Genomic DNA, 17775 nt, shown 5'->3' with positions numbered 1-17775 from the left:
TGAGAACCTTGAATATTTACGGTTTAGATCATAAATGTTTATAAAGTTGACAGAAATCAGATTTATTGTGACTACATTGATTTTTAGCGTATTTGCGGGAAGTGTCTTTTACTTTGACGGTTCTTTTTTTTTTTTGTCTGATTTATGTCACCTTGACAACAGGCTGACTTGCTCTAGTGCGATTCCTAAAGGTTGGCAATTCACAAGTCAGCGTAGAATTTACGTAGGGACCTAAATTTACGACAAAACGTGCTGTTAAGGAGGAACGCATTACTGTCGGCAACTTCCACCGACATTAACGCAAATAGACCGTTATCTGAGACTGGAAAGATTTATAGAGCCAAACAGTTTTCCTACTGTGGGCGGTTTTAGACTTTGACGTTCCCATTGTGACCTTCGCTGATATGGGTCGAAACGCTGATATGGGATCATGCAGCTTTTAAAAATCCGCAGTTTACTGTGTGTGTCTTTACGAAGGTGAGTTTAGCTATATGTTTGTGATAGTTTATAGGTCTGGTTAATGAATATTCATTGGTTTTAGCATATTTCCACGACAGCTGAATATTTAATTGAACAGTTGCAGCAGATAACACCTGCTTTGTTATAGTAGCCCCCGTACAGTTGCCCATGTGAGGCTCACCGTGTGTATTGTGGAAACTGTTTCTGGGATTTGCACACCATTGTTGCAAGTCACAATGACACAGCACAGGCTTTCACTTGACCCTCCCATTCTGCCCCTACCTCGTTCCCCTGAAACAGCTTCCTGGTTATGGCAAAATTCTTGAGCCAGCGAGCAGTTATCAAAGCTTCGACTTGGTTCGCCGCCCGAAAGCTAATCTTCTCCACTCCTCGCAGACACGAACTTATCCGCCGCAACATGGCATCGAACCGGGCATCGGCGGCGGAGACGAGCCGCTTCGACTTCCTGGTGATCGGCGGCGGGTCTGGAGGTCTGGCCGGGGCTCGGAGAGCGTCGGAGCTCGGAGCGAACACCGCCGTGATCGAGAGCCACAAACTCGGAGGTACCTGCGTGAGTAAAAATGAAAACCAAACAAACACACACATACACCAGGGTGAATGTGAACTCTCCGGACTCATTTTTGTTGACTGCTGACAATCCAAACACAGTGATTAAGAATGTTGGTACTAATGAGAAGTTATTCTGCTTTCTTTATATATATATATAGCCTTCTGGCATGCCGCGTGTCTCTCTAACCAACCATAAAACACAATCTCTTAATTAACCTGAGGGAATTTGCTTATATTTTCTGCCATTAAATAATTTTTAACAAGTCTATAACAAGTCAACTGTGAGAACTGGAAATGATCGTGTGGAAGCTGTTTCTGTTTCTAGGTAAACAAGTTGAACTTTGTTTTGCTGCTTGTTGTTTCTTTTGCTCATTCTTTTAATATCATAATTATTCAAATAGGCTTTTTTCCTCCCTGTTCCCCTTCAGTGTATTTTATTGAATCAACCCCACTCCAACTGCCCCAAAAAACATTAAGTTTAATTAATTAACATTAAGGCTCACTGTGGCAGTGGGTAGAGTAGTCCTTTTTGCAACGTGAAGGTTGTAGGTTAGTCCCTAATAAGTAAATTGTGTAACAGTTTATTAACTTTAATATTTTATAAGGGATGGCAGTTATTGAGCAATATGTAAGTTTATTTTAAATTGAAAAAGTAGAAATGCCCAGACTACTGATCTAGATTATTTGTTTGGTTTGCTTGTAGGTTTAATTTGAAGAGGTGTCTCTGCTAATTTATTTAAAAGCTTTTAAACAAAATACTAATTCTGAAACTAAGAAAGGTTGCATTCACTTCTTTTTTGTTTGTTTTGTATAATTAATGGATGTTACAGTTTTCACTTTACTTTTTAAAGTGATTTCCACATGGTTGATAAATTCCTATGTTTGCAGGTTTGGATTTATAGCATGATATAATTTCCTTCTTTCTGTCCAGTTTTGCTTTTAGCCAACACTGAATCCTTGTTCTTTAAACTCTAAAGTACATTACAGTATAAATAAATTTACATTGCTTAAAGATATTGTCTTTTACATTTCACATGCATTTAGAAATTGTCTACTCAGATTGCACTGCATTTACATGCTGTGTTTTGATATTTTCCCAGGTCAATGTTGGATGTGTTCCTAAAAAGGTAGTTACTTTCCCTTACTCATGTGATTGGTCATGTTTGGACTAATAGCCCGAAGTATTTTAAATCAAACCATCTTTCTGTGTTTTCACAGGTTATGTGGAATGCAGCAGTTCATGCTGAGTATCTGCACGATCACAGCGATTATGGCTTTGCAACTGAAAAAGTTAATTTCAGTTGGGAGTAAGTTTCAGTCTGTTCTGTCTCCGGATCAGTTTTTGTGGTCAGCTGTAATGAGCTCTTTTGAAAGCTTGGAAGGAGGTTCTTGAAAGGAATCAGTGTTTGTTCACAGGCACAACTCCTCCCTCGAATCCTCTTTTGTTTTTTGTCTCTTTTGCCCACTTCTCTGTTTGAGCAGAGCTTAGCTGAATCATCATGACCGTTAAAGAAAAGTCTATGTAAGGAGTGTTATTACCCGACCTGAGCAAACTTAAGGTGTGTTTCCCTCAATACGCTTCCATTTCAACTTACTTACTTTGAAAAATGGAGAAAAGTAAAAAAAATGGAAGGTTTTCTGAAAAGAAAAGACAGCATGAGAAATATAAATCAGAAATCTATCATTGATTCTTTTCTCTGTAACATATGTAAGGAAAAGTCAAAGTTTGTGCAAAGATGTAATTGCAACAGGTTTTAAAAGAATTTCATGAACACAAACCTTCACCTTTATTCACATTCGTGACTGAGAGATGAACAGGTGCTCCATTTGGATTATAAGCTACTGTTCTACTGTCTTACAATAAAAATCCCTCCCAGCTCTCAGGAAACATGCAATACTAACAGAGATTTAATAAATTAAGCCAGTCGTGTTAAGAGATAATAATACACACCCCTCATTTCTAACTTAATATCGAACAGGTTCCAGGTCACTTTAAAACATATTTTTTATTTTTCCATTTTATCGTCGTAATCAAACCATTTCACACCCATTTATTTAAAAAAAGGTTAACCAGTAGTTTCTGGTGATTTACACAATTATTTTTGTTGTAAAAAAAAAATATATATATATATATATATATATATATATATATTGCAAAGCACTGTTTGCAAAGCACTCTGTCAGGTTTATTAATAATGATATGTGATTTCAAAAGCAGACACTGCTTTTGAAATCACAATCAGACACTTTGATCGGGTCAAAGTGAAAAGCCAGAAAACATAACAGTTTTCATAGAGCTTCTAAAAGCCTTTGATTGTGAACTGTTTGACTTCACAGAAACAAAAGGGTTAATTAAACTTTCTTTATGTAAAAATGTTAATGATTGATTAAACTTTAAGTGTTCTAAATTTAGTTTTCTCTCAAAGGTTGATTTGTTACATAAACTTCTCAGGACAAAGTGTTTTGTATCTTGTGCAATTAACTTATTTATTTGTATTTGCAGGACTCTTAAGGCCAAAAGGGACGCTTACGTTTCTCGCCTGAACCAGATTTATCGCAACAACCTGGACAAAGTGAGTTTAACTTCTGTCAATGTTTAGGCTACAATTTTGTGGCAAGTTAGAATTATTTCATCTGTTATTTATTTTTTTTATTTTTCCCCCCATAATAAAAAGATGAATAAATGTAACATGGCCTCATGTTGTAGTTCTGTCTGATCTTTTCCAGGCTAAAATCGAAACTATTCAAGGCTACGCCAGGTTTACAGATGACCCTGAGCCCACCGTGGAGGTCAATGGTAGAAAACTGACTGCGCCTCACATCCTCATAGCCACCGGGGGGCAACCTTCTGTTGTGAGTGATGAAGAAGTTCCAGGTAGGAATGGTGATGAGAACTTGTTTTGAAGATGTGGAATTTCATATTTAAACATTTTTGTGTTCTAATTTTAGGTGCAAGTCTTGGCATTACTAGTGATGGCTTTTTTGAACTCGAAACCCTTCCAAAGTAAGGTTTTATATATTTTTTTAAAGATTTTAGTCCTCAGTAGTTGTCTGTAAATAAAAATCTTTTTCCTCATTAGGCGCAGTGTGATTGTAGGCGCTGGCTATATTGCTGTAGAAATGGCCGGCATCTTAGCCACCCTGGGGTCCAAAACGTCCCTTGTTATTCGACAAACAGGGGTAAGAAACAGACCAAACTTATGAAACAGTGACGTTACTACAATGTATGACCGTGCTACAAGTTGCGAATGCTCTCTCTGTAGGTTTTGAGAAACTTTGATGCATTCATAAGCGCAAATTGCACCAAAGAACTCCAGAACAACGGCATCGACCTGTGGAAGAACTCTCAGGTGAAATCTGTGAGTAAGACCGACAAGGGCCTTGAGGTGACGATTGTTACCAAAGACCCAGAGAAGAAGAACGATGAAAAGATCAGCACCATTGAGGAAGTGGAGTGCCTTTTGTGGGCCATAGGAAGGCAGCCCCACACGTCTGGGCTGAACATCGGCACCATGGTAACAATTTACACATGCAGTGCTGGCCACATTTATTACAAAGTTCTTATGAAACAGCGAGGTTTCATAAGAATACTAAGAAGAAGATATTTCACACAGGAAGATATTTGCTTCCTGTATTTGGTTTAATAAGAACAGAAACAATCACTGATAAGTGTACATTGGTAAGTTGAAACTGGACTTAAAAATGATAAATCAATACTAAATCTGCATTCTACATGCCCATAAGTTTGATTGTAGGGGAAAAAAACTGCTTAATAACCATGCACTTCTTGATCTTAAGGTTTGGTATTTTTTACCAGATGGCAAAAGTGAAAGTAAGCAAACCATGACTATGGTATGTAATTTTATTTAAATACCCTCTGGTTTTTAGTCAGTGCTCTGATAAGGCATCGCTTCTTTTTAAAACCTCTTTCTGTCATGCTAAGATTGTCTCTCTCATGTTGTGAAGCTGCCTAACCAGAGTCTATACATCCACTCATCTCATAAGTGAGAAAGGATCAAACCTATTTCAAATTTGGCGAATAATGATGAGAGGGAATTCTGTGGAGGGGGTCCAAGTTGTCCTATCCACACAGATGAGTGCAGATGCAATGGATGATGAAAGTGGAGCATCTGTTATAGTTTTTGCATGCATGTTATCTACCTAGCATTGAAATGAAATTCCTTGTTGGAGGATGACATGGCCAAAGTAAATAGAATGGCTCCAAGGAATGTGGGACTCCACTGTGAGTTTGACTTTGTATTGCCAATAGAAACATGGTCTGTTCTGTGAGTGAGATTTAGATTTTGACCAGTTGAAGGGCAGTGTCAGTGAGACTGATGGTTGGATTGTGCATAAGGCACCAGGCTGTGAGTTGCTGTCCCTTATCTATAAGCTGCCTCATTGTTGATTGAATTGAGCCTGACAGCAGTGGTATCATCAGCAAACTTAATCACAAGGTTACTTCTAAAGCTGACATAGCATTGGTGTGTCAGCAGTGGTGAACAGTAAAGGGCTCAACATAACTCCTTGTGGTGGTTTCTGATGTTGCACTGCCAGCACTTCCTGTCTGCAGTCATGTAGTTTTGTGTTGGTGCTGTTTTGCTAACAACACCAAAGTAATGTGCAGCAGGCTGAAAATACTGTTGTCTTTTGTTTTGAACAAAATTGTTTTCACCACGACTATTGGAGCTGCTTGTATTAATTCTTTGTACCATCTAACTTGACCAATAGGACAGCACTTATTCCTCTCCTATAACATTTCAGAAGTTTAAAGCATGCATAGAGAGTGATTTTTGTCCATACTCCTATGTGTAGCCTATCAAGGTTCCTCTTCAGCTCACCCCACATGTCTTAAAAATCAAACAAATGTTTGCTCCTTTCTTTTTTTTTTCTTGTTAAAATTTCGGTGTTGATTTTTGGTTAAACGACATAATTAGAAGTTCCTAGAAACTCTAATCAATTAAGAAAAGTACATTTCAAATAAAAATATCCTGCAAGAAAAAGCATAAATGATTCTTTTATTATTTCAATTTTTTGTTAAAGATTGCCTCCTGTGAGTGTGCTCTTCCTTTTGTCTACCAGGGTCTGGACACTGATGAAAGAGGCCACATCATCGTGGATGAATTCCAGAACACCTCTCGGCCAGGAATCTATGCTGTTGGGGATGTTTGCGGCAAAGCTCTTCTCACACCCGGTAGGAGACAACAAAAACGACACAAGTCGCTTCGCAGCCAAGTCACTTAAAGCTCACTGTTATTTTACTTGTGGGGCAGTTGCCATTGCTGCAGGCAGAAAGCTTGCCCATAGATTGTTTGAGGGCAAGAAGGACTCCAAGTTGGACTACTCCAGCATCCCCACAGTGGTGTTCAGCCACCCACCCATTGGTACTGTGGGCCTCACAGAAGGTGACTACTCCTGTATCCTAAATGATTTAACTTCCAGCATTCTCTATTATCTAATATTTTGGTAAATATCCCAGCATCCCTAGCTCCTCTAAGCAAACCAGCATGACAAATGCTTCTTTGTTAATGTTCCTTTATCAGATGAGGCTGTTAAATCCCATGGAAAGGAGAATGTAAAGATCTATAAGACATCTTTCACGCCGATGTATCACGCCATCACAAGCAGGAGGAGCCCATGCATCATGAAGCTGGTGTGTGTGGGCAAGGAAGAGAAGGTACGAGATGTCTGTGTTTGGTGACCACGTTTTTTTTTATTATTATTACTTTTCAGAGACAAAGTTCAGTTTTTTTTGTTTTGTTTGTTTGTTTGGTTGGTTGTTGTAACTTGAACCGTCTCATCTTTGCAGGTGGTGGGCCTGCATATGCAGGGCCTTGGCTGTGACGAAATGCTGCAGGGATTTGCTGTTGCCATCAAAATGGGTGCGACCAAAGCAGACTTTGACAACACTGTCGCCATCCACCCCACCTCGTCCGAGGAGTTTGTCACGATGCGTTGATGCAGACATCGTCCCCAACCCATTTGTTTCTCTATATGACCAAAAACTTCTGACAATCAGTCCAGAACATTCTCTCATCAGAGAGATGACTTGTTTCATGAAATTGATTATAATCTTATATTTTTTGCATTTGAGTAACCTTGATTGTAAACGGTGTTCATATTTTTCACTGATTATATTTTTTACTTGAATAACCTTAAATTCAGTTTTGACTCTATTAAATTATGTGGTGGGTCTTGACTACTGATTAAACACTCTAAATACAGTACAATGACAGTGAAATGAAAGTAATAAATGTGCAAAGATTGTTGTCAAGAAACCACCTGAATAACCAAACAATAACACCTCCTTGTGTTTGTGTTTGACTTATCAGTCATTTATGTAATTTTTAATAAAGCCACAGCTGCCCTTTGGAGCACCATTTTAATGCAAAGTCAGAATCTGTATCTGTTGTAGTATTCTACAGATGCAATAAACCTGCATATTTCTTTCTTAAATCTTGGGATTATCTTGCTGTTTGGTGACAACGCCCTTTTCTATTATTACATTGTTAAGAAGCCCTGATTTGGGTTGGGTAATGACAGAAGCACTCCCTTCATGCTGACCGATGAACTCTCTTAGTGCTTTAACACATTATTTTTCTTCTGTTAGAAGATACGTTAACAGACTTGCTGCAAAAAGTTCATCTTTTTTGTGATGTGCATATGGACAGTTTCAGTTAAATATCATATACAATTACACAATGGTGTGAAGATATTTACAATATTTACTCCTAATTATTATTTTTTTTAACAAATTATACTAAAGGAAGAGAAACATAGTTTTCCATGCAAATGTGCTGTAGTTATTCATAAAAGCAGATTGCATTTAACTAAATCTTATATTAAGTTGCATGCAAAATAAACATGACCATACATGTAGTGCCGGAAGATAAAAATATTAAAAAAAATAAAAAACCTTTATGGCAGTAGCATAATCTCACGTCTGTAAATTTCAATGCATTTATTCAGAGGGGTAAAAAAAAAATGTTAGTGTAAAACTATGCTACCAAAAAGAAAGTGGATTTTTTTAAGCTTCTTTTTGCATCACATTTTAAAACTTTATACTAGGTAAGAATATTGTAACCTTTTAAGGGAGCTAGCTTAAAAGGTTACAATAAGTTTATAAAAATATACTTATTTTAGATCATAAAAAAGGAGGTCACCCTCTTCTGATAATCGTTTTCTTTCTCTTGTGATACATAATAGTTAATATGTCTTTAAAATGAATGTCAAAAAACAGAAAGATTCTTGACCTTCCACTGCGTAGTGCAAAATATCGCGACATCATCTGATTCCCCAATGAACTCATACTCACTCGCGCGGGATTACCTCACTGAAATGTCATAGGTCACGTGATTCGGTGTTTGTAGTTTTTTTTCCATCGTATGTCTGAAGCGGCGTTACGATCAATTTGTAAAATGAATTCATACTATGCAGAGCAAGCTTCAACGTAAAAAAGGTATTTCATTTTTATGACAATATTTTATAAACGCAGCCGGTACTCAGTTGCTTCAATTTAGTATGAAATTTAAATGTTAAAGAGCACCTGTTATTTCCAAGGCTAATGACGTTAGCTGATCATGCTACTTAGCTATGTAGCTCTGCTTCCACCGGGTTTGCTTAACGGAGCAGAACAGAGCTAGCCAACAAGCAGAAGCTGTACTTTTCTGTTAAATGAAAAATATCCAGTTTTACCATAACTGTCAGTTTAGTTTAACGTGTTAGTTTGTTTTTAGCCACGCTAACGTTGCTAACTAATGACACTATCTGAACCTGAGAGGATATTTCTCAACGTTAATCTGTTTGAAAGGTGGTTGGGTTAAGTTGGGAGGCTGGTAATGCTAACACGACTGTGACTGGGATATCTGTGAATTTACAGAGCACACTCCTGCACTTCCACACCAAGCCCCGCTGCAGAGAGGATGTTCCCCAGCCTGGCCCACAGACCATGGCATGTCTTCTGCAGAGTGTCCCTGCAGCACAGGTCCTCGCTGTCCCAGTGGTCTCATAGGTTTCCCCGAGGTGAGCTTCTGGATGAGCTGCCTGTTATTGTTATATCTACTTTAAATCTGTTTTTTTTTTTTTACTGTCGGGAAAAAACAACGGGATCCTAGCCAGACTTTTCATTGTTATTATTATGTAAACCAACTCATTTCAGATCAGTCTTTTAGAAGACTCCACGATCACTCTTTCTATTTGCTTTATTGTTGTCAGTTGATGTTGAATCAAAATTTATCCTCCCTAGCAACCGACAAGGCAACTAATCAGCTTTTTTGTGTTAATCTTTTTCTTATTTCTGAATTTTTTCCTCTCGCATTGTGCATGTTTTTAATGAAATTCTAGTTGTTGTTCTTTTATCTCTTACAAGAAAAACGTATATCATTTTTAGACATTTGCTTTTGATGTAGTACTCTATAAAGGGCAGAATGACAAAATGAGTACCAAGACTATTGTGTGTTTATTTAAATTATTTAGCAATAGTCAAATTATTCAAACTATAGTACATATGTTTGGGCAAAGTGATATATCACAGTTATGCAGTCATATTTACACTTTGCCTGCTGATAATACATGGAGTCTCACTTCTCACCTGGCATATTGTTGTGACCAAAATACTTCCAATGACAGTCCGGAGAATTGTTAACAAAGAGAGAAGTGACAAGAATAAGGATATTATCACAACTGCATTGCTTTCCAAAATTGTTGTTATACTGTTTTAGATTAGTATTATTAATTTTGCTGCAATATAAAAAGTAATTTCATGTTTTTCAGTAAAAGCACTTCAATTCCTGTTTAAATGTGTTATTTACATTTTTGTGTAAATTCTTTAACATAACATTTTTACAGAGGGTTGTCACAATGTTTAAAGCTTCATGTTAGACATAGTTTGAGCCATATTACATGTTCAGGCCAAATGTTTGTCTCTTATAACCCAAAACCTTCAGAGACTGCATCAAAAGCTTCTTGTGCTTCTTATGATATCATTGATACAAATATTCACAAAGCAGAAAGAGTTTCTTCCTCAGTTTGTCTGTGGATATCCACACTTAATTGCCTGACGTTTTTTTTACTGTCATTGTAATTTTTTATGGAAAGAAAACACATAACTGCATATTATCTCTAATGAGCCACCGTTTTGCACAGGATGGCAGATTGGAGGCACACACAGCTTATGGCTCAGCCTTCCTGACTCCCGTGTGGCCTCACTGGGGCTCACGAAGGTGCAGTACTACTCTACCTCTGGTGATGGTAAAGATGGTCCTCCAAAATCAAAATCAACTGATTCCCCTTCAGCAGAGAGAGTGGCGACTGGTGCTGCAAAAGTCACCACAAATCCATCAGGTAAACTTTTCCATTAACACACTGGTTAATTTTTTTATGTCTACCTCATTACAGGTAGACATAAAAGAATTACGGAAGTTTAAGCTTAATTTTTATTTTTTATTCATATCTTTACTTCCATAAATAAAGCACTTCAAGGACTAACGAAAGTCGAGGCAATTCAAGTCAAAGGTAAGAAGCCACATTTGCGTGTTCCTGTCAAATTTTGAATTGTTTCCCTTGATAGCTGATTCAGTCTGAAATCAGTTTGTCATTTGATTGCTCTTTAACTTTGCACACAGTTCGAGCTGTCCTCAAAAAAAGGGAGTATGGAGCCAAATACACTAAGAACAACTTTATCACTGCTGTCAGAGCGATGAATGAGTTCTGTCTCAAACCAAGGTAATTCCTTTGTCTTGTATATAAATATTATGGAAAATGAGAAACTGTTCTATTTCCATGTGCGACAATAATTGTACAAATTCCCCCTGGAGTTAATAATTGAGCATGCTTTTGCAGTTCATTTTAAAAATATTGCCTAACATTTCTGTTAGTCTGTTTCAAATTTTCTTGCCCTACTCCTTTTGTACTTGCAGTGATCTGGAGCAGCTCCGGAAGATCAGAAGGCGCAGCCCCCATGACGACACAGAGGCTTTCACTGTGTTTTTGCGGTCAGACGTGGAGGCCAAGTTAGTGCAAATTCTAATGTTACGCCTCCAAAACATCCAACGAGAATTATACCAAATCTCTTCAAACAAGTCATTTATCAAACCAGCATTTACATGCATATTTCTCTTATGTTGATTTATGATTATATTCTTTTTTTTTTTTTCTTTTTGCTATCAGAGCAGTAGATGTGTGGGGAAGCAATGAAGCTCTAGACCGAGAGAGGAATCTCAGGAAAGAAGTGGAGAGAGAATACCAAGAGAGTAGGTTTAACATTTGTTTCTTTGTGGATAAATTGAAATCACAAAGATTTCTCTGTTCATAGAGGTTGCATAAAAAAAATACTCAAAATATGTTTATTTTGTAATGTAGGTAGAAAAACTATTCAAAGTCCCAACTGAAAATGGTTTCAATAACTTTTCAGCTAGGATTTGTACTTGGACCTTTAGGTAAAGTGCCAGAGCCATACCTGTCATAGCCACGCTAATATTCACACAATTTGCAGCAGAAAAATTGTCAAAAAAACCCCCCACAAATTATATATATATTTTTTATTGATTTATTGTTTGAAAAAAAGGTAAAAATGTTGTTTTCTCATTTACATCATAAATTTTACTAACCAGATCATCTCTCAGCTGGTATAGTTATGCATTCCCTGTTTTGCTACGGGGTTGTAAAAAAAATGCTTAATTTTTGCTTTTGTTTGTCCCGTTGTTTATCTACAGATATTTTTCGTAACCAGCAGCTGTTAAAGGAGTACAAAGACTTTTGGGGAAACACTAAGGTAAGAGTTTTTTTTTTGTTCCACTGTTTTGGGGGTATTTTTTGTGAAATTCCTGACTTTATTCCTTATTCTCATCATCTAAATGCTCCAACAATCCATCTGTGTTTCCATTTGTTTGCACGACTGTTAATTTATCCATCTGTCAATTTGTTTTTCTGTATATCCTTTAATCCATTTTTGTTAATTTTTAATCCATCTATCAGTTGTTTGTTTGTCATTTGTTTATCACTTTGTTCATTTGTCATCATATGTTCATCCATCCATCTCTCCCTGTGTTTTTCCATCATCCATTATATTTTGTATTTACAGCCTGACTTCTGTAGAAACACCTGCTGTAAATTCACGTTAAACTGTTGTATTTCTACATTAAAAATGAACCAGTACATTGACACCTTTGAAATGTTTTAATGTGACACTGTACTGTTAATAGTAGCTACATTGATATTCATAAGTTAATGTATAGCATTAACATTCAGTAACATTTGTGCCACTGTACCATAGTTAATTACTCCTGGTTGTGTTTGAGTGACCTTTGTCCCGATAACTGAGGTCACTGCATCTTTTACACACAGTGGCATTCATGTTGCCCCCTGTCTTTGCTGTATGGTGCTGATGTTATTTCAGTGACTGCGCTGTACCTGGCTGGTATGTGGTGGCATATTCTACACTCTGCTGGTTTGTTTGGCCAGAGGAGCCATCTAACCTGCTGCCCTTTAAGAGAACAATAGAGACAAAATGACAAAATACTATTTAAAATGTCTAATATCGTCATTGTTATTATTGATATTGTTGTTGTTATTATAATGGGCATGTCAGGTATGTCGAGATCATCCTTTGAAAACCATTTGTATTTTTATTATTTTTCCTCTTTCTTAAGCCCCGATCTGGCAAGAGGGCGACATTTCTGCAAGGTCCAGGGAAGGTGGTAATGGTGGCCATTTGCATGTAAGTTTTTTTCTTTTTGTTGTTTTGTTTTATTTCTATTGTCCTACCAGGCCACCTTGTTTCTGAATTTTGCATGGTTTTTATAGAGCATTTGTCTCATATTTACTGAATTGTCTGAGCTGCAGCACGCACAGTGGCAGGTGCTGAATTACAGTCTGCAGGGTCACCCCGAATCCTTAGAAAGCATTACAGTAAAATATGGGTGCAGAAGTCTGATGTAAATAAATGTTTTAAAATGCATGGTACGGTGATGCCTACCTGTTGTGCTGAAAGTCTCCAGACATTATTGGGGGTTCCTAAAAATATATGTATCCCAAAGTTGTCCTAAGCATTTATTTTTCTCCTTCCATAATCACTGATACATTTTTTGAGTTTTTTACTAATGCACAAATGAATAAGTGTTCAAACTTATTACAAATGATGTAAATCACAATGAGTCCTTTGTTGTGTCTTCCAAAACATTTTTTATGTTAAAGCCCAGAATTTTTGAAAGCTTTCTGTATAGAATTTAATATTTGTGAAGTGGAAGGAAATGTATGTATATCCCTGTTTAATAAGAATAATGCATCTGGTTGTTTTTAAACGGGTGGGAACTTGGAAACTTGCCGTCACATGAGCCTCTGCTGCCTATTAGATTAGTCAGATTGAGTTAGAGGACATGTGGAGTCACATGAAGCCGGACGACGCACGAGACCTAAAGATTTAATCAGTAAATTCATCAGAGGTCCAGTGATGTGTCAGATTGGTTTCCAAAGCATTCTTCTAAAAAACATGTACATATGTCATTTAGCAAATTATATGTAAAACTTGATTGTTTGGCTTCATGAATCTCTATTTTATGTCCTCAGCAATGGCTTGAACTTCTTCTTCAAGCTTCTGGCCTGGGTCTACACCGGATCAGCCAGTATGTTCTCCGAGGCCATCCACTCTCTGGCCGACACCTGCAACCAGGCTCTGCTCGCCCTGGGAATCAGCCAATCTGTCCGAAATCCGGACGCCATTCACCCGTAAGCAGCACACCTCTCCGAAAACAAACCAAAAAAAGTGTGGTTCTTGATCTGCCATTAAAGAATTTTAAGTTACCATGTTAGGAAAGAGTAAAATACTTTGTAGGAGTTTTATTCCTTGAAACACTAAGCTTGCTCTGTCTGCACCCTAGAAAAAATATGCTATTTGAATATTTTCTGAATGAGTGACAGTGAAAAAAAGAAAATTTCACAAGAAGTCAGGAGTATTGGACTTTCTGATGGACATTTGAGCATGTACCTGAAATGCAGTATAAATATTACGGAAGAGTTTTATTTGACTTTTCCTGAACTATCAGCTGTCTAGCTGCTGAATGTTTCAGTACTTATTGCAGATCATTAATCTTCAAAATTAATTGGGTCTGGAAATGTGTTGAATTTTGAAATGAGTGATCTGCAGGAACTTTGCTTTACGGTCTGTATGTACAGACAGAGCTGGTGTTTGTAACCGAGTAGACGTTGCTAGGCTAAGTCTCGACTCCATGTTTCAGGTATGGCTTTTCAAACATGCGCTACATCGCCTCCCTCATCAGTGGCGTGGGCATTTTCATGATGGGAGCAGGTCTCTCTTGGTACCATGGCATTATGGGATTACTACACCCAGAACCAATTGAGTCTTTGCTCTGGGTGAGTGTCTGCTCTGACTAATACTAACTTAACTCTGTAAAGTCAGAATTTATAGACTAAAGAAAGCGTTTCACATATTAATTTTGCAGGCTTACTGTATTTTAGCGGGCTCTCTGGTGTCTGAAGGAGGTTGGTTGCCTTGATAAAATATAAGATTTTATTATTTTTAGCTGAAGTTTTGCAGTTTGAATTGAAACATGTTTGTTTTTCTTTCTCAGCCACCTTACTAGTTGCAATTAATGAGATAAAGAAGAGTGCCCACAAGCACGGGACGTCTTTTTATGAATATGGTATGCACATTTCGCATTTAATTATGTGACAAAGAGTTTGTTGTTGTGATTTCTTTTCAGTACACACAGAAAATACAACCAAAGAATGCAAGTTTCTGTCAGATTCCCACAATTATCTAAACCTCTGTGTTACCAAAAGTTTTTATTGGTGAAAACATGATGTGAATTATGAACTGCTGTGTAAAACTCTTTATGTTTCCTGTGTAAAGTCATGCAGAGTCGAGACCCCAGCACCAACGTGGTGCTGTTGGAAGATGCTGCTGCCGTGTTGGGGGTCATCATCGCTTCTGGCTGTATGGGGCTCACCTCACTCACAGGTGAACACAAATATATCATCTCCCAAATTGTGATTTTCATATCGAATATAAAACATCCTCAGCCATTTGGTCATTGTTTGAATTCCTGTTGTTCAAAAAACTTCAGCATGGAACTGTCCTTGTCCCAGGTAACCCGTACTATGACAGTCTGGGCTCCCTCGGCGTGGGAACGTTGCTGGGCGCCGTCTCGGCGTTCCTGATCTACACCAACACCGAGGCCCTGCTGGGCCGCTCCATACAGCCTGAGCAAGTCCAGAAGCTCACAGAGTTCCTGGAGAACGACCCGGCTGTGAGGTAAGAGCAGAGGTGGGTAGGGTACCCAAAACGTCGCACTGAAGTTAATTAATCTAAGATATTTCTAGCCAGGTATCCGCTATATGGTGATGGTTCAACTGAACTCAGAGAAGTCTTTTGCGCTTCTGCTTCATCGCATTAGCTGAATATGTGCAGCATTGCCAGACTTACCGGGGGGCTTCTATACAACGCCTGAGCCTCAGTTTGTTTGTTGCTCATCTTTGCTATATGATTCAGCCCTTGTAGACCTTTGCTTGAGGAAGTATAGGTTATCAGATATTTTTCTGCATGTGATTGTGATTTGTGTGGCAGAAATCCTGTATGTACTTGAGTTTTACAGCCGTATCTTTTGCACACAGAGCCATCCATGATGTGAAGGCCACAGATATGGGACTGAGTAAAGTGCGCTTTAAGGCTGAAGTTGACTTCGATGGCCGAGTGGTGACACGGTCTTATCTGGAGAAACAAGACATTGACCAAATCCTTAACGTAAGCTTTCACTTTATGTTTGCAGCAGATAACTTTGTTATTAAAAAGATCATGCCTTTTCATATTTTTTCCTTTCATGTTTGACACAGATTTTGATGGCCCTTTTTTCTGTCCATAGATAGCCAAACATATTTGGTAAACATTTATGGTGATTTTTGTCTTAGTCAGTGGTTGACTAATTGGCTTAACTGCCCCAGATAACAGAGATGTCCATTTTAATAAGTCAAGTTAGAAGTGTTTGTATTCAGATGACAATATTTAGATTTAAATAAGAAAAAATAGAGGGAAGCCCTTATTAATGTTCAAACAAAAAAGCCTGAGTAATCAGAATGTCAGATGAGACTGAGGGGGGGGGGGAAGAACAAAACTAGACCTTTGTTCAGTCATGAGTTTGAAAGAAGAATCTGTTCCTTTAAGACTCAACATAAAATCTAACAATGACTTTAGAACGGCTTGTGTTTAACTGCAACTTTTATTTAAGTTTTTCTGTTTTTAAATCAAATTTGTTTAGACATTATGTTCATGTGAGTGATTTTTGCTCAACCAGCACTTGTCTGCCATCGTCCATCATCTGTCCTAACTAGACAGAAGTCTCTACCATTTTATGCCAGTGTTACCACATTGTCTCAGCAAAGACCTGGGAATCTTCAATCTACCTCAAAACTGCCTGATGTCACAATGTTTGCATTGTTTACTGCAGACATCAGGGTGTGAAATGCATCGCTCAGCCATGGCGTTGTTTATATTCTGCCTCTCCAGGACATTCAGCAGGTGAAAACACCTGAAGAGTTGGAGAACTTCATGCTGAAACATGGCGAGAACATCATTGACACTTTAGGGGCTGAGGTGGATCGTCTGGAGAAGGAGCTGAAGGTAGCGAGGAAAGAAGATGTTGAAGTTGTTTTTTGTTGATGTTGTGCATTAGAAAATACGTCACGGGGGAGATTTGTGACTGTCTTTATTTCCTTTTGCAGCAACGTAACCCAGAGGTTCGCCACGTAGACTTGGAGATACTATAGTGACTGCTGGGGAAACGTCCCGCTGCACAAAGAAGGAATAGAGAAAGCCAAGCCCACCTCCCACTCTGACCATCTCCACCACAGATAAACCTGAAGTCTTACACCAGTTCACTCCCGGGGCGTAAACGCAGCATGTTTGAACAGTAATTGTTGGAGCTGCTCAGCTCATCAGCAGAGAGCAAGACTGTCAAACATCTTATTGAATCTAAGCAAAAGTCCTTCCAACCAGCCACTGTTTGCTTTGGCTTACATTCCTCCGTGTTTGTGTCTGGATTTTAGCAAGGTCAAACCTCGGAACAGGACCAGTATCAGTTACTACGCTTGTGCGTTAATCTTACGTGTGAACCACGGTGATAGTGTTTCCTTCACAAGCGCAAAGGAAACTCGAGCTCTACGTATTTAAACAGAACATATTTAAAGGCTAGTCAATGTTTTGTTTTTGGTTTTGTTTTTTGTTTTTTTTTTGTTTTAATTTGAAGCCTTTTTGAAGATGGCTCAGTGTTGCAGGTGAAAGAGAATGACGAGAAGATTTTAATACTTGAAGAAGAAAAAAATCTGATTAAATGGGTGTAAAGTTTCTCATTTGATTTCTAGTGGGAGTGAAAAATGAACCAGGAAGACAAAAAAAAAAATCAGCAGTAATTTATCATGTCTTTGTGATATTTTATTTAAAAATAAAAATAAAAAATACGAGTTGAGATGAAAATGTGAAGATTACAATTTGATCCCCCCAGAAATTATTACGCCGGTTTCTTTTCAAGAGTTGTTTTTTTTTGCTTCAAAATAATCAGCGGGTGAATGTATTGTTCCAAAGATTAAACCCTAAGAGGGGTGGAATTATTTTGCCCCTTTCTTGCTTTTTTCCAACAAAAAGCACAAAACTGCTTCATCTTTTCCAGATTTCATCAAAAGCAAACCTCCCGACAGGTTTCCAGACAACAGCTCATTTCTGTTTCTACAGTGAATTAT

At 37.9% G+C, this 17775-nt stretch overlaps 2 protein-coding genes across 4 annotated transcripts; both read left to right on the top strand.

Moving 5' to 3' along the window:
- The first annotated feature begins 178 nt into the window (after window positions 1-178).
- gsr (glutathione reductase) lies at window positions 179-7485 on the top strand. Of its 3 annotated transcripts, XM_008420541.2 has the most exons (13): window positions 179-477; window positions 856-1030; window positions 2130-2156; window positions 2248-2336; window positions 3533-3602; window positions 3757-3904; window positions 3979-4033; window positions 4110-4209; window positions 4293-4544; window positions 6112-6223; window positions 6303-6434; window positions 6573-6706; window positions 6839-7485. In XM_008420541.2, the coding sequence occupies exons 1-13, from the start codon at window positions 431-433 to the stop codon at window positions 6986-6988; spliced, it is 1491 nt and encodes a 496-aa protein (XP_008418763.1). In that variant the 5' UTR covers window positions 179-430; the 3' UTR covers window positions 6989-7485. The 3 variants fall into 3 exon arrangements, with proteins under 3 accessions (XP_008418763.1, XP_008418762.1, XP_008418764.1); XM_008420540.2 differs by lacking the exon at window positions 179-477 and having other exon boundaries at window positions 714-1030; XM_008420542.2 differs by lacking the exon at window positions 179-477 and having other exon boundaries at window positions 936-1022.
- Window positions 7486-8379: 894 nt separating this feature from the next.
- Window positions 8380-17775, top strand: slc30a9 (solute carrier family 30 member 9). The gene is made up of 18 exons (XM_017306938.1): window positions 8380-8487; window positions 8907-9051; window positions 10174-10371; window positions 10501-10542; window positions 10653-10752; window positions 10947-11039; window positions 11197-11279; window positions 11742-11800; window positions 12678-12745; window positions 13594-13752; window positions 14262-14397; window positions 14487-14526; window positions 14616-14687; window positions 14897-15004; window positions 15133-15298; window positions 15658-15787; window positions 16547-16660; window positions 16762-17775. The coding sequence occupies exons 1-18, from the start codon at window positions 8461-8463 to the stop codon at window positions 16804-16806; spliced, it is 1785 nt and encodes a 594-aa protein (XP_017162427.1). The 5' UTR covers window positions 8380-8460; the 3' UTR covers window positions 16807-17775.

This window comes from Poecilia reticulata, linkage group LG10 (genome assembly GCF_000633615.1).
Source record: "Poecilia reticulata strain Guanapo linkage group LG10, Guppy_female_1.0+MT, whole genome shotgun sequence".
NCBI lineage: Eukaryota > Metazoa > Chordata > Actinopteri > Cyprinodontiformes > Poeciliidae > Poecilia > Poecilia reticulata.
Note: the sequence above shows the minus strand (reverse complement) of the source record. Positions and strands in the feature narration are given on the sequence as shown.

Bases quoted from the DNA above. Each gene is read 5' to 3' on its own strand.
- slc30a9 (XM_017306938.1), top strand. From the start codon at position 8,461: ATGCAGAGCAAGCTTCAACGTAAAAAA. The intron at 10,543-10,652 runs GTAAGAAGCCAC...CTTTGCACACAG, and splicing joins CGAGGCAATTCAAGTCAAAG to TTCGAGCTGTCCTCAAAAAA. The intron at 10,753-10,946 runs GTAATTCCTTTG...TTGTACTTGCAG, and splicing joins GAGTTCTGTCTCAAACCAAG to TGATCTGGAGCAGCTCCGGA.
- gsr (XM_008420540.2), top strand. From the start codon at position 770: ATGGCAAAATTCTTGAGCCAGCGAGCAGTTATCAAAGCTTCGACTTGG. The intron at 2,337-3,532 runs GTAAGTTTCAGT...TTGTATTTGCAG, and splicing joins AAAGTTAATTTCAGTTGGGA to GACTCTTAAGGCCAAAAGGG. The intron at 6,435-6,572 runs GTGACTACTCCT...TTCCTTTATCAG, and splicing joins TACTGTGGGCCTCACAGAAG to ATGAGGCTGTTAAATCCCAT.